This window comes from Impatiens glandulifera, chromosome 5, assembly GCF_907164915.1.
Source record: "Impatiens glandulifera chromosome 5, dImpGla2.1, whole genome shotgun sequence".
NCBI classification, from domain to species: domain Eukaryota; kingdom Viridiplantae; phylum Streptophyta; class Magnoliopsida; order Ericales; family Balsaminaceae; genus Impatiens; species Impatiens glandulifera.
The window spans coordinates 1,441,486-1,464,014 of record NC_061866.1 but is presented as its reverse complement, the minus strand read 5'-3'; the positions used below and the strand labels follow the sequence as shown (position 1 = coordinate 1,464,014).

The window sequence follows — 22,529 nt, the reverse complement described above, 5'->3', positions numbered from 1 at the left end:
ACTTCTAGAAGATTCTCACTTCAAAGTGAAAAAGAAGTTGGGTTCCCAAGTGATGGATGATACAAAAGATTGATTGTTTGTGATGAATGATGATTATATAGAAAAAAAAACATTCATATTTCCTAGTATCTGAATGAAAAACCCATGAATGAATTCATAATTTGTGTCGCACTAATTTCATATACATCCCATTTTCAAATGTGATCTCACGATGTTTCCAAATGAAACCAATAGTTTATTATTTTCGTCGATAATTGGCATAACCAAATGGAAGCAATTATGACAAACATGACAAATTTGGAGACAAAAAGCTCCCACTCGAAAGGCTGACTTCCAACACATGTGTGAAGAACATAGCCCCAATTTAATGTTATAGTGACTTATTAATAAAACCTAGTCACTCGACATGGACTAAATGTTAAGAATACTAAATTACTTTTTAACATGTAAATATATATAAAGATAAGCCCTGATTAAAGCCATATAGCCTTGGCATCCATGAGCATTTGTTTCAATGAACCATCAAGATGATAAGAGATGACATCTTTAGAAGAGCCTATAAGTTTACCACCTATGAACACAGCAGGGACAGAAGAACAGCCTAGTTCACGAAGGGCTCCTTCCATTTCCTTTCCGTTAAACTCCAAATCCAGTTCATAGATTGTTGGGCTGGCCCCAAGTCCATAAAATAGTGTCTTGATGCTATAACACATGAAACATGAACTCTTGGTAAAGATGACAGCAGCATTCTTTGATGCCAAATCCCTAACTCTGTCCATCTTCACAAATTCTAATTATGTCGTGTTATGAAAATATAACTCAGATGGAGACTAATGTATGTTTGTGACTCTTGAAGTTTTCAATCTCTTCTTATTTATAGGTTTAGTAGCCACACATGTTGGATTTGATTAATTATTTGAAAAAAGGAGTTGGATAAGTGAAACAAGAGTGATGATTAGGTAGATTTGATCACTTTTTAGAAGCATGGGAAATAGAATAATTAACAATTTGGGTAAGGGTACATGCATGATCGATCTTTGTGAAAGTAACATTAAATCAGTTCATCGGAATTAGAGATGGCCAATCTCCACAGTTATGAAAGTAACATTAAATCAGAATAACAACTTTTTTGACTTAAAACAACTAAAGAATATGATGCATACCCATTAACAGCAGCTTCTCAACATGGAGTCATTTCCTTCTCTTCTTCCATTTTTGGTTTCTGTGGAAACATGATCATAATTCTTTCTGATGTGTAAAAGATATTTGAGCTTATCCAGTTCATATTCCTTAACAAAAAGTAATATAAGAAATACAACATTAGTCATTCAAATTGGCTTTCTTCAGTTGAACACTCGGATTTGTTTTCATACGTACATGTCAAATATTACATATTCGGTTTTCACTCAGATCGTTATAAGTTAAAGAGAAAGTTATGACAGTCGGGTTTTAAAATTAAAAAATAAATATATATGGGATCAATTTCTTAAACAATTCCTAGGTCATCAGATAATTAAGAATACATTTGAAGATGTATCCATAAAGATATAGATCCATATATTACTACATCAGGGGGAGATCGCAGCTTTTTAAAGCTTTGTAGTATCCTATTTGTAAAAAGCAAAATCTTCAATATTCTAATTGATCATGAATGCATGTATAGCTGTTCTTAATGCACTTACTAAAAGTGTTACTTTTTTATATCACTTCAAATCTAAAAACCTTCATCTCACATGTGAACAAACAAGACCTTATAGTGTGTTAAAAAATTATGACTCAGTAAGTTTTAAATGTCAAGTGTTGGTATAAATTTGTTAGATTAATAATATATTATTATAATATAGAATAATATATAATATATATTATATATATTCTATATTATTATATAATATTCTATATTATATAATATACCTCAAGACTTTTAAGTGAAAACATAAAGTTTGAGGAAAATAAAACAGGAAACAAGTTCAAAGTAGGTATTAGAAAAAAAAAATCAACTTTTAGGTAATTTCCTATTATAAACCTTATTTATTTTGTAAGAACTCTTTATTATCTATTATAAACGAATCATAGTGAATAGTTTAAACGGCTTAAAAATTTCGTGATTTTTACTCTTATTGAATGATATTTTACGCTAAAATTCGGGTCTCTTTCTTTTTTTTGTCTGCTTGGTTAAATAAATATAAATAACTTATAAACATAACATTCCTTGGGTTCATTTTTATCAACATTAAGTTCAAACCTATAAGTATTTAAAAAAAAAAAATTATAGGGAATTAGGTGACCCTGGTGGGTAGGGTAGCCCTGGAAGGTCACCACAAGCTTGTAATAAAAGATCTGCTAGAAAAAATATAGACATGTACAATTTACACAATTCAGTTTTTTTGTTTCAAACTATTGATTTCAAATTATTAGTTAGATGAGTTAAATGATTATTTAAAAGTATTTAAAATTGTGATTCGAATAAAAACATAATAATAATAATAAACTTAATATAAATTGTTTACCGAACTTGACTATTAATATAGTTGATTATTGAACCCTTCTTGATTTTAACTAAATTATACATGTTTTTAAAATGATTATTGAAACATTGGGTCCGATTTAACAGTTTAAAAAATTATTGATCATTCGGTTTTGGTCGATTCAATTTAGACCGAATTGGCTTGATTTTGATGATTCGATCGATTTTACTTTCAAAAGTCAATAAATGTTTGAGTCGTGTCAAATGTAATACCTGGGCACCAAAATAACACCGAACTTTGGAACTATTTTTTTTCTTTTCAGAAATTTAAATTTAGAACAAACTAACACAAAATTAAAAAGAAAACTTCTAACCAAACAAAATCAAATGCCTTATCACTTTCCTCATATTCATTATATTACTTAATTTATTAATAAAAATACTTAAATATTCTAATATATTTAAGAACTATTGATATTTTTGTATGAATTATCATATTGCACTTAAAATATATGTTGTTTAATTTTGTTCCATATAAGTATAAGCCATTAATTTTAATTTAAAAAATTATCACAGTTAGTTAAATATATTTTATATTTATTTAAATATTTTAGGTTAAACATATTTCTTATAAAATTTACAAAATTAAATATAAAAAGTAGTATATGATTAGTGTAAATTTAATTTAATATTAAAAATATAATATTTTTTGAAATACATAAAAAGTTGTTTAACAATAAATTGTTGGTATGAATCCATTTTTATTATCAAAATTATAACTTTCTAGGTTGGTTTTCCTAGGGTAAATTGATCATTCAATAAATTTTCAGGGCAAAAGAAATCTTACCGCGGCGGCGCATTCATTCAGGCAGAATATTGTGATAACCTGGATTACCGACCGCATACCGACGAACAGATTCAGCGTTAGGAGTTTAGATTTAACAAGTCTTTAGAACACCATATCATCCCGAACTTTCTCAGGTACTCATAATATTATGTTGTTGATCTATTAACTATTAAGATGTTTTTCTTTGGTAGTTTTGTTTGATGGGTATTACTTTAATTGCTTGAATTTGAACTTTTGAAGCTCCTATGTATATTACCATATTTATCTCCCTTTCCTCAGCCATTTTGATTATCTCTGATGTTTTTTCTTAAGCCTGCCACTGTATTGTTGCTGAAATTTCTGCTAGAACAAGTTTTCTCTTCAAATTTGTACTCATAGACTGAACCCTGAAGACAACATCTCAAATGATTGAAATTTCTCTGCTCTCTAGTTTCACTTGCTTTTTCAGTTTTTTTGGGCCAGAATCAAGCTAAAACCTTTTTTTTTTTTTTTACTTTATGTTGATGCATTAATTAAACGTTGTCTAGGATTATCTGACCTTTGTTATGAGCCTGGGTAAAGTGTAATATTACCATATAATTATTTACTTCATTCATCTCTTTCTAGTTATATAATTGTATCCATGTTTTGCTTATTCTTTGTCTGGTACATTTGGTATTGCTTATACTTCCATTCTTCAGATTTCGAAATGGAAAGTGTGGAAGGTGTAGAGAAAAGAGTGTCTAATAATATGGCAGACGAAATAAAGGAAAGTCGTGATGAAATGCTTTCTCGGCACAGGTACTATATATATAAAAATGGATCTAGTTTGTTTGTAGTGGCATCTAGCTTTTCACTGTGGTGCCTAGAGATTTTAAATGAATAATGTGATGCTCTCTAAGTGTAGTTGCAATATAATGAAGGAGGAGAAAGGAATGTATGTTTTATATTTATGAGTATGGATGTGTTAATCCCTTGAAGCTCTTTGTTTAGTGTTTTTATTTGAAAATGACTTTCATTAAAATCTGTTAGTATAGAAATAAGTACAACCAGCTCACGATCCCCAGAAGTGATATCTAAAATGAATGGGGAAAAGGAAAATGATGAAACATAAAATGCCCTCTCGACCCCAACATAAGTGACCAATTAAAACCCGCAATCAAATAAACATGTTATTAGGAAAAATACTGTGTCTGTGTGCGCTGTGGAATTTAACAATATAATTTCTTATACTTTGTAGTGATTCTTCTGCCCTGCCTCTTTGTGGCGTTTCAATCGCATCTTATTTTACTTTTTAAACAACTGAGATTCTTTTCATTGATCCATGCTAAATACGGAAGTACCCACCCAGAGTAACTCAATTGATAAGAGTTTTGACTTACGAAGTTGACGTCTCAAATTCGATTCTCACTGAAATGCATGGACTGAAGTGGAGATTATGGAGGTAGGTGTTGTGCTAGACCTCCTCCATGGAAAATAAACCCTGGTTTAAAAGAACACTAAAATCGCATCTTTCATGGAGAAAATCAAATCATTTCAGTACAAGTCATGTCATTATTTCTCATAAATTAATCAAAAAACTCTATTCATATCTTATTAGAGTCTCTTAGTTCATTATCTTCTTTGAACTTTGTCTATCTTTCATCTCTTTTACTTCTATGATCACAATCTTCTTTAGGCTTCCCTTTATTCTCATTTCATTCGATAGGATTTTATTTGAGTAGTAATATGACTTTTCCAGGTTTCGTCTATTACAAATAATATATTAAATGTTTCAGGAAGGAGATCTCGAAACTGCAGGACAAAGAAATAGCAATGAAGAAGGGGGCAGCTAAGGGCAGTAAGGCTGAACAGAAAGCCAAGAAGAAGCAAGTGGAGGAAGAGATTTCTCAGCTAATGGAAAATCTTAAACAACAACAGTCAAACGAGTTAGCTTCTCTAGGATTTGGAGACAGCAAAGGAAACGAGAAGAAAAATGTGGACAATTTGGTGAAGGCCATAGCCGGGGTTTCCCTAACTCCACAAATAGACCATGGTAGTAAGCCCAGCAAAGGCATGAAAAGACGGGAGAAGAAAGCACAACAAGAAGCAGCAAGAGAACAGAGAATACAAGAAGAACAGAGCAACATTGTCAGTGAAAGAACTATTGAAAATGAGAATCTTGAGAGAAAGCTCGAGCCACTTGGATTGATGATAAACGAAATAAAACCAGACGGACACTGCCTCTACCGAGCTGTAGAAAACCAGCTGAGCTTGAATTCTTCTTCTGCTTGCACATTCCAAGAACTTAGAGAAATGGTGGCTGCTTATATGAGGAACCACGCTTCTGAATTCCTCCCGTTTTTTTCCTCTGAGAATATGAATTGCGATGATTCTGATAGCGAGAGATTTGAGAAGTACTGTAAGGAAATCGAGTCGACAGCAGCGTGGGGAGGACAATTGGAGCTGGAGGCTTTGACCCATTGCTTGAAGAAACATATCATTGTATATTCAGGCTCTTTGCCAGATGTGGAGATGGGAAAGGAGTATAACTATAGTGATGGTATGACCGTCGCCAATATTGGATCTGATTCGAGTATAAAGTTGTCATTCCATAGGCACGCCTTTGGACTGGGCGAGCACTATAATTCTGTCGTCCCGATCTTAACATAATAATAATAATGGATCCAAAACCGAGTTTATGCTGTAGTTTGTACTCTCATATTTATGATAAATGCTTCTAATATCAGTTTTTTTTAATCTTCTTTGAGTGTGTTTGATATGTCGTTCTTATTTGTTTCAGATTATTCAATTTATTTGTTAAACGTTCTTTATTTTATTTATACACTAAACATTTGTAATAGGTTATTAAACAAATTCTTTTACCAGAAATTTGAGAGGAATGATTTAAGATCTTGATAGAGTATTATTCGAACCAAATTTAAAAGCTTTTGTCAATTATTTGAAGCTTTTGTCAATTATTTGAGATAATTGTGAAGTGACCAGTCTACATGTTAATATGGCTTTGAAAATTCAAATAAAAAAACACTCAAAAGTATTTGAATTCTATATCAATGCATATTTGGCTTCATTAGAAACAGATTAAAGAAAGAAGATTGGTTAGAAATAAATGGTTAAAATTTATTAGGATTATATGACCTGATCCGGAGAACTTTAAATGTGTAATAGGTTGAATAAAGTGAGCTCGAGTAAGTTTTTTATGAAAGAATTGTGAGAGTTGCCTATCGAAATTACCGAAATCTTATTTTTTTAGTTAGAGTCTTTTTCACTGTGAAATTGAAGAGATAATTATTGTGATTCCTTGTTGTTACAAGAAGGTGGAGACAAATTTTCCATTTTTTATATGGTAAATTTGTGACGCAATAGCAAGTGTATTTGAATTTTTTTTTATGAGATTTGACTGGAATCCAATGAGCTGTGTCGGGAGTCTGGAGCCATTAATTGAAGCGGCTAAAATATTAAGTTTAGAAATAAATCTTTGTCGTATATTTAACAAAATAAATGTAGGCCGTGAAAAGCTGAAAAACTTGTTAATTCATTTGATAATTTATTTATTATTATTATTTTATTTTTTTTTAGGATCTTCAAGCCATTTGTATTCTTGATTTTTGTTGTTTAATTTTTTATTTAATTTGAAATTTTTATTATGTTAATTTTTTTTGTATCTATTATTTTTAAACAAAGAAAAAATTAAATAATAGATATGTTTAAAATATATGGGCCTTTTTTAAGTAACAGTGGGCTTATTTTAAAACAAAATGAAGACTGGGCCCTTATTAAAACCTAGTGGGTTCATTAAAAAAATGTAAACATCTGGGCTTTTTGGTCTGGTAATTTATTTTATTATTTTAATAAACAAAGCTTCAAGCTTCTGATAGGGCTTAAACTAATTTACTTACAAACAAAAATAAATAAGAAACACTATTCTTGTAAATATATAATTAATGAGTAAATAAAAAGATTTCGATTCAATTCTGTAAAATTTTAGTGTGGAATATCAAATTCTTTAACAAGATCATCAAAACTGCATTTAAGATAAAAACCTAGAAAACATAGAAGATTAAAAGATCCATATGTGTGTTTTACAAATGATACAGGGCTCAGGCCCGTAATTGAATAAAAAATTTCGGTGAGGTCTGTCGTCCCTTCTCCTTCCCATCCAACCCTAATTTACCTTTTTTTAGGAAATTTAATATAAATTTGTCTTTATTATTTATAGATTTATCTAAATAAGAAACACACTTTTAATAAACTAAATAGTGCCATATTTGATCTTTTGTCCAACATATACTGCATTAGTTATTAATTTAAATTAAAACATAATAAAATAATAATCCAAATATTCATCTGTTTTCAAACTCTTTCTTTAAAATTCAAATAGAAATAATTTAGACCTCAAATATTCAAAACTGAAAAATCTAGAAGTTTCAACAGAATAATTTAATAATTTCAGTTAAAAACATATTTTTATCAACATGATAATCAATATCAAATTGTTTTTTTCGTTCATGAAAAATTATATATTTTCATATATGTGTATTCAGCCTAATTATCACAAAATAATGGAAACGTAATAAGTATTTTGATTTGGAAATCTTTAAACAGATATGAAATTCATTGAATTTCATAAATTGTAGCAGCTAAGATACAATGCTATTAAAATCGCGATTTAACTCGTAAAATCGTTCGAGTTTACAATTTTACCTAAGCAAATTGAGTTAAGAGTGTCCAAAAATCGCAAAAGTCTAAAATCACCACTTACTCGCTATTTGACTCAGACAACCCGCTAAAATCGTTGGAAACGAAAAAATATTTGAGTTTTCTTCATTTATATATTTTTTTCAAATATCGAAATTGAAACATAAATTACCCCATTATCATCGTAGGAGAACTCCTTAGCTTCTTCCAAATCATTTTTAAAGATAAAGAAACTTACTCTTTTAAAAGCTCTTCAAGTATGTTCATCTTCTTTCTTAAGAAAAAAGAAGAGAAACTTGTCCCTCTCTCTTAAACTCTGCAAGCGACTCTTCACAATTACTTCCCTGATCTTCTGTTATCAATTCCTTTGTGTCTTTATTCCGGATCAATCAAAATATAATATTATTAAAATACATTAGTAAAACTAAAATCCGAAAAGACGACCGCTTCATTTCGGGTTCAACCTAAAACGCTATTAAAGATGAAGAACGTTCTCAAGTAAAGTTCTCAAGTAAAGCACATTTCATTTCTCTAATTAACGGTTTCACATATAGTGCTAATACAGGTGAACACGTTCTCAAGTGAATCGCGCTTCACCTTTATCTAATTAACTCTTGACCTGAAGCGTTAATATATGTGAAGCGCTTCACCTCTATCTTATTAACGCTGGTGAATCACGCTCTTAAGTGAAGCACGCTTCACCTCCATCTTATTAACACTTCACCTGAAACATTAATACAGGTGAATCACGTTCTCAAGTAAAGCGTGCTTCACCTCTATCTTATTAACGCTTTTACAGGTGAAACGTGTTCTCAAGTAAAACACGCTTCACCTCTATCTTATTAATGTTTCACATTTGAAGCATGTTCTTAAGTGAAACGCGCTTCACATAATATATATTTATATTTTATTATTATTTAAATAATCATTTACTATACTAATTTATTCAATTTAATAAAAAAAATAATATCTTTATAATAATTTTGTTAAACTTGTTTGATATTTATAAAAATTTAAATAAAATGTTTTATTTATAAATAATATTATAGTAATTGTATTAAAATAAAAAATATTTAGTATATAATATTTTTATATTTAGTATAAATATTTTTCTTATGTAAATTTATTTATAAGAAAATGTTTTCTTAATTTATTTATATTTATGTTAATTTATCTCAGCTAATATTATTTATATTTAGTGTATAATATTTATATTTTTTAAATATTTTCAAAACATTAAGAATGAGTAAAGCGTGCTCTCGGGTGAAATGTGTTTCACCCGTATTAACGCTCTAAATACAAGTGAAGTGTTTAGACAGGTGAAGGGCGATTCACTTTCATTTAGAACGTTAATACTGGTGAAACACGCTTCATCCGAGAGCACACTTCATTTGAAGTGTTAATAAGAGAAATGTGAAACGCGCTTCACCCTAAAACCTTAATAAGAGACAAATGAAGCGTGTTTCACATTAAATTTTAATAAGAGCTCTTCACCTAAAATTATATTTTAATATTAACTAAATCATCATTTACCATACTAATTATTTTTAATTTATAAAAAAATGTTTGATTTGTTTATAATAATTTTGATAAAAAAATGTTTTCAACTAGATGTTTTCATGTTTCGTCACTTCAGTTGTCATGAACATTTCACATCAGTCTTCGTCTCTTCCAATTTCACTTCTAGATTACGCTTATAATTTCTCTCTATACGATTTGTCATAAACAAGCTCTTTGGTGAAGCGAAAGTTCACATGTTTTTGTTGGAAACCTATTTCATGATACTGTGTTGGAAACAAGCTCCTCCGTAACTAGCGAATATGATACACTTTGAAAATTATTTGTATAAAACGAAAGGTTCTCTTTTGTTTGGAGAACTAACAAGATTTTGTTTTGTTAATATTTAGGAACAAAACAACAACGATAATGATGGGAGGTATACTATTTCTTTAATACTGCAAACCTGTTCTATTTATAGTTGTAACCCCCAGAAAAACCCTTTAGTTTCGGTTCCACGGAAAATCTTGAGTTTCAAAAATTTCAACAACGATTTGCGTGTCAGAAATCTTTTTAAAATAAAACATAATTTTAAAAGATTTCAAATAATTCCTGATAATTATTTTTAAAATTAATTATAAAATATATAATTTTTGTTAAATTTGAATAATCCAGGGATTTGCAATAATCAAATAACAATTTGATTTTTTTATGAAATCCTTGTTTAAATTAATTAAACGTAGTTAATTTAAAGAAAATTATTTATTTGAAAATAGAATCGCCAATTGATTTTTAAAAATCAATAAAAAGTGGCGTACGTGTACAAACATACTGACTAAAGTTTCTTTTAGTTCGTAGTTTGGTGATACTTAGAAAAAAGGCTTTCGCGTTTCATCCTCCGTACTCGTTTTAAAAATGTTCTCTACTTATAAATTTGGTTTTTGAAAATTGGTCGTATAACATTTTATTTTCACCGATTATTCTTCTAGTTCTAAAATACATAAGGTTTGTGCGTTATTTATAGAATTGTAAAAACAATTATTTAAATGTTGGTTAGGGATGGGGGCGTTTCGGTTCAGGGAATGGTAATACCATCTCCGCTCCGAATCTACCCACCCGCCCCGATTCCTGACATAATTTTTAAATATAAACCATCCTCATTCCGATTGGGGATGAGAATTCTCCGCGGTGCACTGAAACCGAAAAACAATTTAAATTAAAAATATAAATAATAAAATAAAATAATTCATATATTTAGAGTTATAAATTATCAAAATATTAAATACAAAACAAAAATAACATTCGATAATAATAATTTTAAAATATTAAATACCAAAACAAATAAATCTTTAATAACAATAATATTTCAAAATATAACATAAACTCTAATATACTATATCTCCATTCTTCATCTTGAAATGTTTAGGATCACACATTTGATATTAATAAAAAAAGAAATATTAATAAATAATATAATTTATTATTTTATATTTAATTATACATCACTGGTAAAAAAATGGTCAAAACCGAGAGTGAAAACTCTCGGTTTTGACCCTATAACTTTCGGTATAGACCAAAATCCGAGAGTTAAGGTAACTGTCGCCATCCCTCGGTATTGACTCCGTCGTTAAAAATAATTGTGTATTTACCGAAAGATATCCTCTAGTTCTCGGGTTTTCTTCAAATGAGAAAAACCGAGAGTTATTAGCTTAACCTTCGGTTTTTCCCTTGAAAGAAAAACCGAGAGTTATTGAATGAACCTTCGGTTTTTCCTTTGAAGAAAAACCGAGAGTTATTAGCTTAACCTTTCGGTTTTTCCTTTGAAGAAAAACCGAGAGTTATTAGCTTAACCTTCGGTTTTTTCCTTTTAAGAAAAACCGAGAGTTATTAGCTTAACCTTCGGTTTTTCCCTTTAAAGAAAAACCGAGAGTTATTAGCTTAACCTTCGTTTTTTCCCTTTAAAGAAAAACCGAGAGTTATTAGCTTAACCTTCGGTTTTTCCCTTTAAAGAAAAACCGAGAGTTATTAGCTTAACCTTCGGTTTTTCCCTTTAAAGAAAAACCGAGAGTTATTAGCTTAACCTTCGGTTTTTCCCTTTAAAGAAAAACCGAAAGCTTCCATTTAACTTTCGGGTTTTCTCTTAAAAATTTACAAAATAGCCCTATTGTTTTGTGCTCAACCGAAACCCCATACCGAAACCTAAACCTGTTCAGCCAAACTAATCAATTCATAAAACAAAATCATCATTCCAAAATTCTCCAATCAATCATCCCAACAACATGTTTTACATTAAACCATTAAACATATTCAATCAATTCATATAGTCAAAACGTCTTAGAACTAGCTGGTGGGGGGAGAGGGTGGTTGATATTGCCGCATAAACATTTCAAAATTCTCTAATCTTGCATTCAATTCTAACATTTCCTTCTCCTGTTTTGCACTTTCCCTATCCATTCTTGAAATCAATTCTACCTTTTCCGCTTGGATTTGATTAATCGTTTGAGTTTTTTCTTCATCCCTTTTCTTCAATTCCTCAAGTTCCATCGCCATTCTTTGATTCTCCTCAAACAATCGATCAGTGGCTCGTTGAGAATTGTTAGAACTTCGTAGATCCTGACGAAAGTGTGTGGGTCGGACGCCTGATCCCATACCGAATACTCCCCCATGTTTTTGGCGTCCGAATACTCTCTCCGTCAACTCAAAGTCTGATATTTCCGGTTCGTTACTTAGAACTTCCTCCATCTCAACCTGCAAATTTGAAATAATTTGTCAATTATATAATAATTTATAAACTAGTTATAAGTAATTTAATTAAATTCAATTCACTTACAATTTTCTCTTGAACGCGGTCGTCCGGGACGGGAGTTGGGTTTTCTTTTGTCGGTTTTGGGGTACGGGTCCTCTTGAACACTTCAACGACAGATGGAGCCCGTCCCATTTCAATCGCCTATTGAAAAAAAAATTATATAACTCATAACAATCTTTATATTAAGTTATTATATAACTCATAACAATCTTACCAACTCTTCTTCAATTTGAGCAAATGGTCTACTTCCCGTATGATGCGGGAATTTCAGCTGCTTTCTGTTAGCTATATTTGTGCTACTATTTTTCTGAAATTCAAATAAAAAAATTGAAGTTAGAATAACTAATATCATATTTTATTTGAATTATGAAACCGTACCTTAAATTTCTCCGTAAAGAAATGGTTGCGACACACAAACTCCCAATCATCTCGATCGTAGTCTGGTGGAGGATTGACAAGTACCGCGGCCTCGTCTCCTTTATGGATGCGGATATATTCCTTGTGCAAATCCGAGCGCCATCTATCCCATATCTGTCTGACGTGTCCCATTGCGGTCTTTCGAAAAGAATCAATAGGACCATTAGTAGCCTCGAACGGATCCTGAAAATAAAAACATTCAAATGTTTTAAAATAATTATTGAATGATCAATGTATAATTAATTAATCTTTACCTTCACAGCATTCCAAATGTAATCCAATTGGTCAGCACTTAATGCCTTCCACTTCAAAAGACGGTGCGAGACGGCTGAGGGATCCCGCACAACCGACCCCACATGTCTAGACCACCTTGTTCTTCCAACGTCAACACCGCCCGGCCTCCCATCTACCTCTCTAAAAGTGAGAGGAATCCTTGTCCCCGCTGGTCTCTTAGATAACGCAATATTCTTGTTTTTCCCTCGTCTCTTGCGGGCACAAGATTCTTCAAAATAGATCAAATTCATAATCAGATATGTGAATCAATTCAAACTATAACTAATTGTAAACAAGTTACCTGTCGATGATGGGTCGGGAGTCGATCCATGCTCCTCCTCTTCATCCACGTCCTGAGGGTCCTCGTGACCCTCGTCGTCAGCCTCATCGTCCTCATCCCCCACATTAGCAAACGTACTCTCTACAAACTCTTCTGCCTCAGCAGCCTCAACATCCTCGTCTGCTGGGGGAGCAATAGCTATCGGGACTACAGCAATATGTGGTGCATCTCTAGTAGACGATTCTCGGAGCCTTAAGTTTTCTGATTGTGCAATGAGGTTCTGGTACGGCTTTAAGAGTTTGCTGGGTGTTTTCCTCATACTCCACCAAGGTTCTTTACTACCTTTAGACATTCTTAATGCATACCATTAATAAATGAACGACTAATTGAAATAAAGTAGTAATAAGAAATAATATAAAGTAAAAAACATATAATCTACCTAATTAATCTAATCTATATATTTGTAAACCGCGGTTTTATTTTTGTCACAATCTTCCAACCGGGTCGGGCTGACATATCAAGGGCGTAGAAGACTTGTTTTGCTTGACTCGCTAATATATACGGGTCTTGACTTTGGGTTTTTAAAAATCGGTTTACATTTATACTTACGAAGCCATATTTATCCACTTTCACTCCTAGTTCCCCCGAGTGTGTATCAAACCACTTACACTTGAATAAAACAACTCGTTTGTGAGAAAAGTATTGCACTTCGATTATATCTGTTAAAACTCCGTAGTATGACATAGTTTCAGACCCATTGAACCCTTCAACAACCACCCCACTATTTTGAGTTGTCAAACCTTCGTTGTGTTTTTCTGTACAGAATTTGTATCCGTTTACTTTACACCAAACATACATAGACGAGTACATACTTGGACCTTCTCCTAAGATCTTGAGGTCTCTTGATATGTCGTTAAATTCGGTTAATTGAGCAACCTATACATACATTTACCCGACATGTAGTTGTTAAAATAAATATAAAGAGTTAGAATATATGGTTTATAATGAACTCACTCTATGTTTGAAATATGCGGCAAGCGTTTCTCCACGAGACTCGTTGTTATTGCAATACTGCATGTAATCTCTGCAAATAGATCGAATATTAAATAGCATACTTTTTAATGCTAATTAATAACAACAACATAGAATCTTACATGTAAAAAGGTTCAGCTTCGGGGCAATTTTTCAAAATGTATGAATGAACTGTCACTCGATTGATATAATCCAAGTTGTATATTTTTCCGTTAGAAAGGTCTTCCAACGATGAAAATATAGAAATGCCCGAGATTTCAGTTTGTGCATTTTCTTGCTCTTCTTCCTCCATATACCTTGCACATAAACTAATACTCTCATTTACAAGATAGCTCTCGCTTATAGAGGCTTCTGGGTGGTTATTATTCCGCAAATATCTTTTCATTGTACCATTTAATGTTCAAACAGATACATCCATCGATACTGAACAGGTCCCCCAAGCAAAGCCTCAAATGACAAGTGAACCGGGAGATGCATCATGATGTCGAAAATTGACGGCGGAAAAATCATTTCAAATTTGCAGAGTGTCAATGTAATATCCATGTACAATTGTTCGAGGTCCGCTTGAATCAACTCTTTGAAACACAACAACCGAAAGAACCGAGACAAATTTACTAACGCATCATACACATTATCTGGAAGTAATCCACGAGTTGCTAAAGGAATAAGATATTCCAACAAAATGTGACAATCATGACTCTTTAATCCCGAAATCTTTTTCTCTTCCAAATTTACACAACCACTGATATTTGAGCAAAAACCATCAGGCAACTTGAGATCTTTCAAGAATTTCCAAAAACGTTTTTTATTATCGGATGTCAAAGTGAAAGGCGCTTCTGGATAATGAACCACTCCTTCATCATTTATAGGATGTAACCATGACTTTATGCCTAATAGTTGTAAGTCTTTACGCGCTTTAGGACCATCCTTCGTCTTCTCTTTCACATTCATTATTGTTCCCAACACGCTATCACAAATATTTTTCTCAATATGCATCACATCCAAATTATGTCTCAATAATAATAATTTCCAATAAGGCAAGCGGAAGAAAATGCTCAATTTGTTCCAATTGTCTCCCCGCGTTTCATGATATATCTTGGTTTTCTTGCTTAGATCCGTACTAAGAATTATGTCTTCTAGGTCTCGTGCTTGCTCGTAACTTTCTTGACCCGTTAACAATCTAGGGGGCTCTCCATAATCAGTTCGACCATCAAACGACTCTTTATCCCTTCTGTATTTGTGCTTCGGTGGAAGGAAGCGTCTATGACCCATGTAACATTGTTTGGAACCATGAACCAATCGAAGAGATACCGTGTCGTTGTTACAACAAGGACAAGCAAATTTACCTTTCGTACTCCAGCCCGATAAATTCGCGTATGCGGGAAAGTCGTTAATGGTCCACAACAACGTCGCTCGCATGTTAAAGTATTGCGAGGTGTGTGCATCAAACGTTCTCACACCAGTTTGTCACAGTTCAGTCAACTCGTCGATCAATGGCTGGAGAAATATGTCAATCGCATCTCCCGGACTCTTTGGACCCGAAATTAACATAGATAAAATAAAATTGCTAGAATCCATGCAAGTAGAGGGTGACACATTATAAGGAACGAGAATAACCGGCCAAACACTATATGACTTTTTTCCATTTGCAAATGGCTGAAACCCATCGCTTGATAAACCTAGTCTTACGTTTCGAGATTCAGACGCAAAATCTTTATAATTTTCATCGAACGTTTTCCAGGTTAAGGAATCAGCGCGATGTCTCAACGTATCACTATCAACTCTTCCTTCTTTATGCCATCTCATCATTGGAGCCGTTTTTGAGGACATGTATAGTCTTTGCAGTCTTGGTATTAGAGGGAAATATCTCAACACCTTCTTTGAATGAATTTCCCATTTTGCTTCTCTCGAACTGTCCCACTTGTTTGGTCGACTTTCCATCTTGAAAGACCACAAACTCTACAAGAATCTTCATTTATGTCGTCTTTCCAAAATAGCATACAGTTGTTCCTACATGCGTCTATCTTGTCATACTTAAGCCCGATATCAGTAATGAATTTTTTACTTTCGTAGTAGGAGTTTGGCAATTGAGCGTCAATCGGTAATATGTAGTCTTTAAGTAGACGCAACAACATATCGAACGAAGAATTTGTCCATTGACAGACATTCTTTATGTGAAGTAGTTTCAATAGTGCCGATGATTTCGTTATTCGAGCACCTTCATACAATGGCCGTTTGGAATCATCAAGCAATTTATAAAATCTCTGCGCATCTTCGACTGGTTCATGGTTGTTCGGGACATCATTAACGTTGGAGAACATATCGTTTATGAAATTGTGCATATAACGTTCTTCATTGACCTCTTCGTTAACTGTATTATTCGTCTCCGTTCTCGGATCGTTGAATTCTGGTACGGAATCCTCTGACTGATCATCATCATCATCATCATCGTAGTCATCGGCATCTTCATCGACATCTTCATTAACCACTTGAGTAGTACGTCTTTTTTCTCCATGACAATACCAGTACTCATAATGCACATTTATTCCATAAATGATGAGGTGAGTCTTCACTTCATCTATTTCCATAAACTGCGTGTTCAAGCATTTTACGCAAGGACATTTCACTTTTTGTCGGGATGTACTCCTAACAGCAAACTCGAGGAATTTGTCAACACCTTCCTCGTAATCTGGATGATCTCGACGTAAGGTCATCCAGCTTTTATCGGGTACTTCCATCTTTCTAATAAAATGGAAAACAACCCACATTATTATTTACTTAACTTTGTCTAAATTAATTAGGATTATATATTTCTAACATAATCTCTACATATCCAACCAAAATTCCACCGTAAATCTAGCATACATATATTCTAACATTATTTCATTCTTACACATTTCAAACCAATCAATTATAATCCAACATAATTTTATTCATACACAATTCATTCCATATAACAATTCCAACCTAAAATGAAATCTAATTCAAACTCAATCTAATTCAACATTTCAAACATAATCTAACATAATTAATCAACCCAAACATAAATCAAACTTAAGTCTCACATTAAAATCTAACATAAATCAACCCTAAACATAAATCAAACTTAAATCTAACATTAAAATCTAACATAAATCAACCCTAAACATAAATCAAACTTAAATCTAACATTAAAATCTAACATAAATCTAACATTAAATGTAACATAAATCTAACATTAAATCTAACATAAATCTAACATTAAATCTAACATCAAATCTAACATTAAATTACTAATCTAACCATATAATAAAACAACAATAACTAACCTTGCACAAAAAGAGCAACGAAGAAGAAGAGCGGGCGGTGTACGTAGATCGAACAATAATAAACCCTATTAATCAAACAATAAAGTATGAATCAAAAACCAAATCCAACAATTCATACAAAATTAACTCAAACCAAAATCAAAATAAAAATCAAACCAATCTAAACTAAATCAAACCAAAATCAAACTTCAATCCAACCAAAATCAAACCAACATCAAACCAATCTAACCTAAATCAAACCAAAATCAAATTTTAATCCAACCAAAATCAAACCAACGTGAAACCAATCCAACCTAAATCTAACAAACATCAAACCAATCTAACCTAAATGAACAATAATCAATGCATTCACAAACTCAAATCTAACCTAAACAAACAATAATAATCAATTCATTATTCAATACATGACTCTAACCTAAAGTTAACCAAAATCATACCAAAAACAAATAAAAATCAAACCAAAACCTTAATTTAAACAAGATCTAATCTAAATCAAAATGCAATCAAACCAAAATCAGACTTCAATCAAACAAAAATCCAAATTCTAACCTAAAATTCATACCTAAAATTCATACCTAAAAATCTAACATAAACTCCAATCATAATTCTAATAAACCTAAATTTCAATTCATATATATATATATATAACTGATTACCTTTGGTCGGAGGAGAAGAGCGGCTGAAGGAGGAGAAGACCAGCGGCTGAAGGAGGAGAAGAGCGGCAAACAGGAACAGAGGGCGTCGGTCGGTGGCGGCGGCGGCGTCGTCTGTCGCTCGTCGTCTTGGGTCGGCGGCGTCCTTGGTCGGCGGCGTCTTCTATCTGGCGACGTCGATTTGGGGTGGCGGCGTCGATTTGGGCTAAGGGGGCGGAAGAGAGAAGCGGGAGCAAAAACGAGGAAAGAGGAAATGGGAAGAAGAAAAGGGGAAAAGGGTTTTAATTTTTTTTATTAAATTATTACCGAAAGTTTAAATAAAACTTTCGGTTTTTACATTGATCAAAAACGAAGGTTTTAATAAAACTTTCGGTTTTTGATCAATGTAAAAACCGAAGGTTTTATTTAAACTTTCGGTTTTATCAATGTAAAACCCGAAGGTTAGACTAAAACCTTCGGTTTTCATTTTCATATTTTCGAGAGATGTCAAATAATCTCTCGTTTTTGATAACTAATTCCGAGATTTATATAATAAACTTTCGGTTTTACAATTTGACAAAATTTTAAATTCATTTGTTTATCACTTTCTAATAACATTGAACATCATCAATTTAACTCATTTGATATCCTTAAAACATTTCCCAATACATATGATCAAGCATTACACAAATACATAAGATAATCAAACACAAACATTCAAATACACTTCTCTATATAATCAAACACATTCATAAACATTTTAACATTAAACACAATATTAAATTTTAAAATACAACACACAATAGATTATATTAGTTAGGAGTCTATATGTGAAGGTAAAAAACACTTTAATTTAAAAAATGAGAAGTGATATTTCCGAAAGTTTTATCATTACTTTCGGAAATAGCTATCAAAACCGAAAGATTTAGATAACACTCTCGGTCTTGGAAATGGTAAAACCGAAAGTTATATTATTAACTTTCGGTTTTTGATGGTTATTTCCGAAAGTTCATTATATAACTTTCGGAATTATCACTTTAACAATTGTTAAATTCATTTGTTTATCACTTTTCTAATAACCTTGAACAACATTAATTTAACACATTTGATATCCTTAAAATATTGCATAATCCATATGATCAAACATTACACACATTCATAAGATAATCAAACATAAACATTCAAATACACTTATCTATAATAATCAAACACAATCATAAACACTTTAACATTAAACACAATATTAATTTTTAAAATATAACACACAATAGATTATATTAGTTAGGAGTTAATATTATTTGGTTAAAAACAAAATAATTTAGGAGTTAAGATATTTTTAATCTAAGGGCAAAACCGAAGGTTTATTTGAAAACCTTCGGTTTTTACCCTTCCCCACACTTAGAAAATTTTCAGATATTTTTAATCTAAGGGCAAAACCGAAGGTTTATTTGAAAACCTTCGGTTTTTACCCTTCCCCACACTTAGAAAATTTTCAGATATTTTTAATCTAAGGGCAAAACCGAAGGTTTATTTGAAAACCTTCGGTTTTTACCCTTCCCCACACTTAGAAAATTTTCAGATATTTTTAATCTAAGGGCAAAACCGAAGGTTTATTTGAAAACCTTCGGTTTTTACCCTTCCCCACACTTAGAAAATTTTCAGATATTTTTAATCTAAGAGCAAAACCGAAGGTTTATTTGAAAACCTTCGGTTTTTACCTTTTCCCACACTTAGAAAATTTTCAGATATTTTTAATCTAAGGGCAAAACCGAAGGTTTATTTGAAAACCTTCGGTTTTTACCCTTTAGATTTTTTTAAAAGAGGGTCAAAACCGAAGGTTTTCAAATAAACCTTCGGTTTTGGCCATGCTGTTTTTTTAAAAGATGAAAAGTAAACAAATAGAACATATAATTAATTAACAACATATTCAAACCAAACCAAACCAAACCAACCAAACATAATACTAATAATTCATGAATATTAAAACAAAACACATACAAATATTGTCATCGTTCGTACGGAAAAACTAATAAAAACATAATAAATCTAGAAATTAATTAATTATTAGATGGGGTGGAAGGAGGGGGTGGTTGATTCAGTCGACTCCTCAACACCACAAGTTCCTGTTCGAGATTCTCTAATCTCTGGGCCATTTCGGCCCTGTCCGTTTTAATTTCACTAAGCAAACGACCTCTTTCCGCATCCCTTAATCGGATTTGTTCCATTTCCAGCGTCATTTGTCTTACATCTTCCTCACGTGCCGCAATTTCTGATTGTGCTATCAGATTCTGGTAAAACGGATGCAGTTTCTCCGGTGTACGCCGAAGTCTCTTCCATGTCGAATCACCCATATCCTAAATGCATTTTCAGATATATGTATATATATATTAATCAAAAAAAATAACGTAAACTAGCATAAATCTAGATATATAATATATATATATATATAAACTTAAGAAATCTAAATCTTATAATAAACAAAACAAAAAAACCAAATGAAACAAATTACCTAAACGAGAGAGGAGAAGAAGAGGAGAAGAACCGGCTTGGAGGAGGCAGGCGGCGACGGCGCGGAAGAGAGAGAAAGGAGAGATGAGTGAAATGAAAAAGAGAAGTGTTAGGGTTTGTATTTATAGAGGTTGATGCCGAAGGTTTTCATAAAACTTTCGGTTTTGATATTAGTCAAAACCGAGGGTTTATTAAAGGCCCTTCGGAAAAAACCATTACCAAATTTAGAATTTTTATTTAATGAGCAAAACCGAAGGTTCTTTGTAAAACTTTCGGAAATGAACTTTTCAAAAAAGGCAAAACCGAAAGTTCTTTGAATAACCTTCGTAATTAAAAAACCAAGGGATTTCAAAACCGAAGGTTTTTACAAAAACCTTCGCAATTAACCCACATCCAATACTTAGAATTTTTTTGGGTTTTTTGGGAATGTAAAAACCGAAAGTTCTTTGTAGAACTTTCGGTAATAATTAATAAAACCGAAGGTTTTATACCCCTCTCGGAATCTATTTTTAATACCGAAGGATTTGTTCCTCTCGGGAGTATTTAGGAGAGTTTTACAAAACCTTCGGTAAAAACCGTCGGTAAAGGTCATTTTTTACCAGTGCATATTCAATAAAAAAATCTAACATTCTTCTCATTTTCATCATCTCAACATTTTACCACTTTAAAAAACGACCTAGTTGGCTAGTACCATGTTCAATTGGCACTAGCAACATTAGATTCTACATTCATAAAAAAAAAATATTAATAAATAACAAGACAAAATAATTTTCTTGATTAACAAAATTATAAAAATTCATAACCTCTTTCTTCATCCTCCACTTCAACATCTTCATCTTTATCATCAACATCAAATAAAAATAAAGAATAATATATTAAATTTATTAATAGGATAAAGACAAATCAGTAGAATATTCAAATTAAATATATTTTCAAACTCACATAACTAATTACAAATACACATTAGAGAACTTAACACCCTTCCAAAAGCACTAAAAGTAGATTCGGACACTACTGTTAATATTAGAATTGCTAAAATATATCAAAATCTTCACCACAATTTATAGTATCTTCTTCCAAATAAACATCCAATTCACTTTCACATGTACAATCTTTGATCTCTTCCTTTACATAAACTTTTGGAGATCACTTAAAGTGCTGTCATTGTCAAAATTTGCTGAATTCACTTTTGGAGATCACTTAATTTGCTGTCACTTAAGAACTACTCTCACCATATCGTTTATATAATTAAGTTTGTGATGATATTCTTCCAACAACAAGTTATAACATAAATGACGAACTTCTTCAATCTTTAATAAAAAAAATCTTCATATATCTTGGGAAAGTAGAACTCTAACAAATTCAATTTATATCTTGAGTCTAAAATAATTGTCACTCCCATTAAGACATGTATATAATCCCAATACTTTTTGAATTTCACATTCATATTAGCAACCATTTTGACTAATAACCTAATTAGAAGAATTGATCCAGGAAGACAATTTTATATATATATATAACATGTTAGTTGTTCGATATTTTGTGCCAGAGAATAATTGAGTCACATTATAAAATGACTTCTATTTCTTACAAATTTTATCGACGAATTCCTTCACTAGATGGTATACTTTTATATTGTGATTCTCTTTGCTCAACTCTAACAAACACATCCTTGTATACTAAGGCTGTCTCAATCATTAAAAATGTTAAATTCTATATAGTAGGACAATCAAAAACCAACTTTTTGGCACAATCTATACGACATTGTTTAGCAATTTCTTCAATTTT

At 31.7% G+C, this 22,529-nt stretch overlaps 2 protein-coding genes across 2 annotated transcripts; one reads left to right on the top strand and one right to left on the bottom strand.

The window, feature by feature from the left end:
- Positions 1–472: 472 nt before the first annotated feature.
- On the bottom strand, positions 473–812 carry LOC124940607 (glutaredoxin-C11-like). The gene has a single exon (XM_047481132.1). It carries the CDS (start codon positions 777–779, stop codon positions 474–476), a length of 306 nt encoding a protein of 101 aa, XP_047337088.1. The 5' UTR covers positions 780–812; the 3' UTR covers position 473.
- Positions 813–3,324: 2,512 nt separating this feature from the next.
- LOC124940239 (OVARIAN TUMOR DOMAIN-containing deubiquitinating enzyme 5-like) lies at positions 3,325–6,024 on the top strand. The gene is made up of 2 exons (XM_047480731.1): positions 3,325–4,091; positions 5,069–6,024. The coding sequence occupies exons 1-2, from the start codon at positions 3,934–3,936 to the stop codon at positions 5,940–5,942; spliced, it is 1,032 nt and encodes a 343-aa protein (XP_047336687.1). The 5' UTR covers positions 3,325–3,933; the 3' UTR covers positions 5,943–6,024.
- The last annotated feature ends 16,505 nt before the right edge of the window (positions 6,025–22,529 follow it).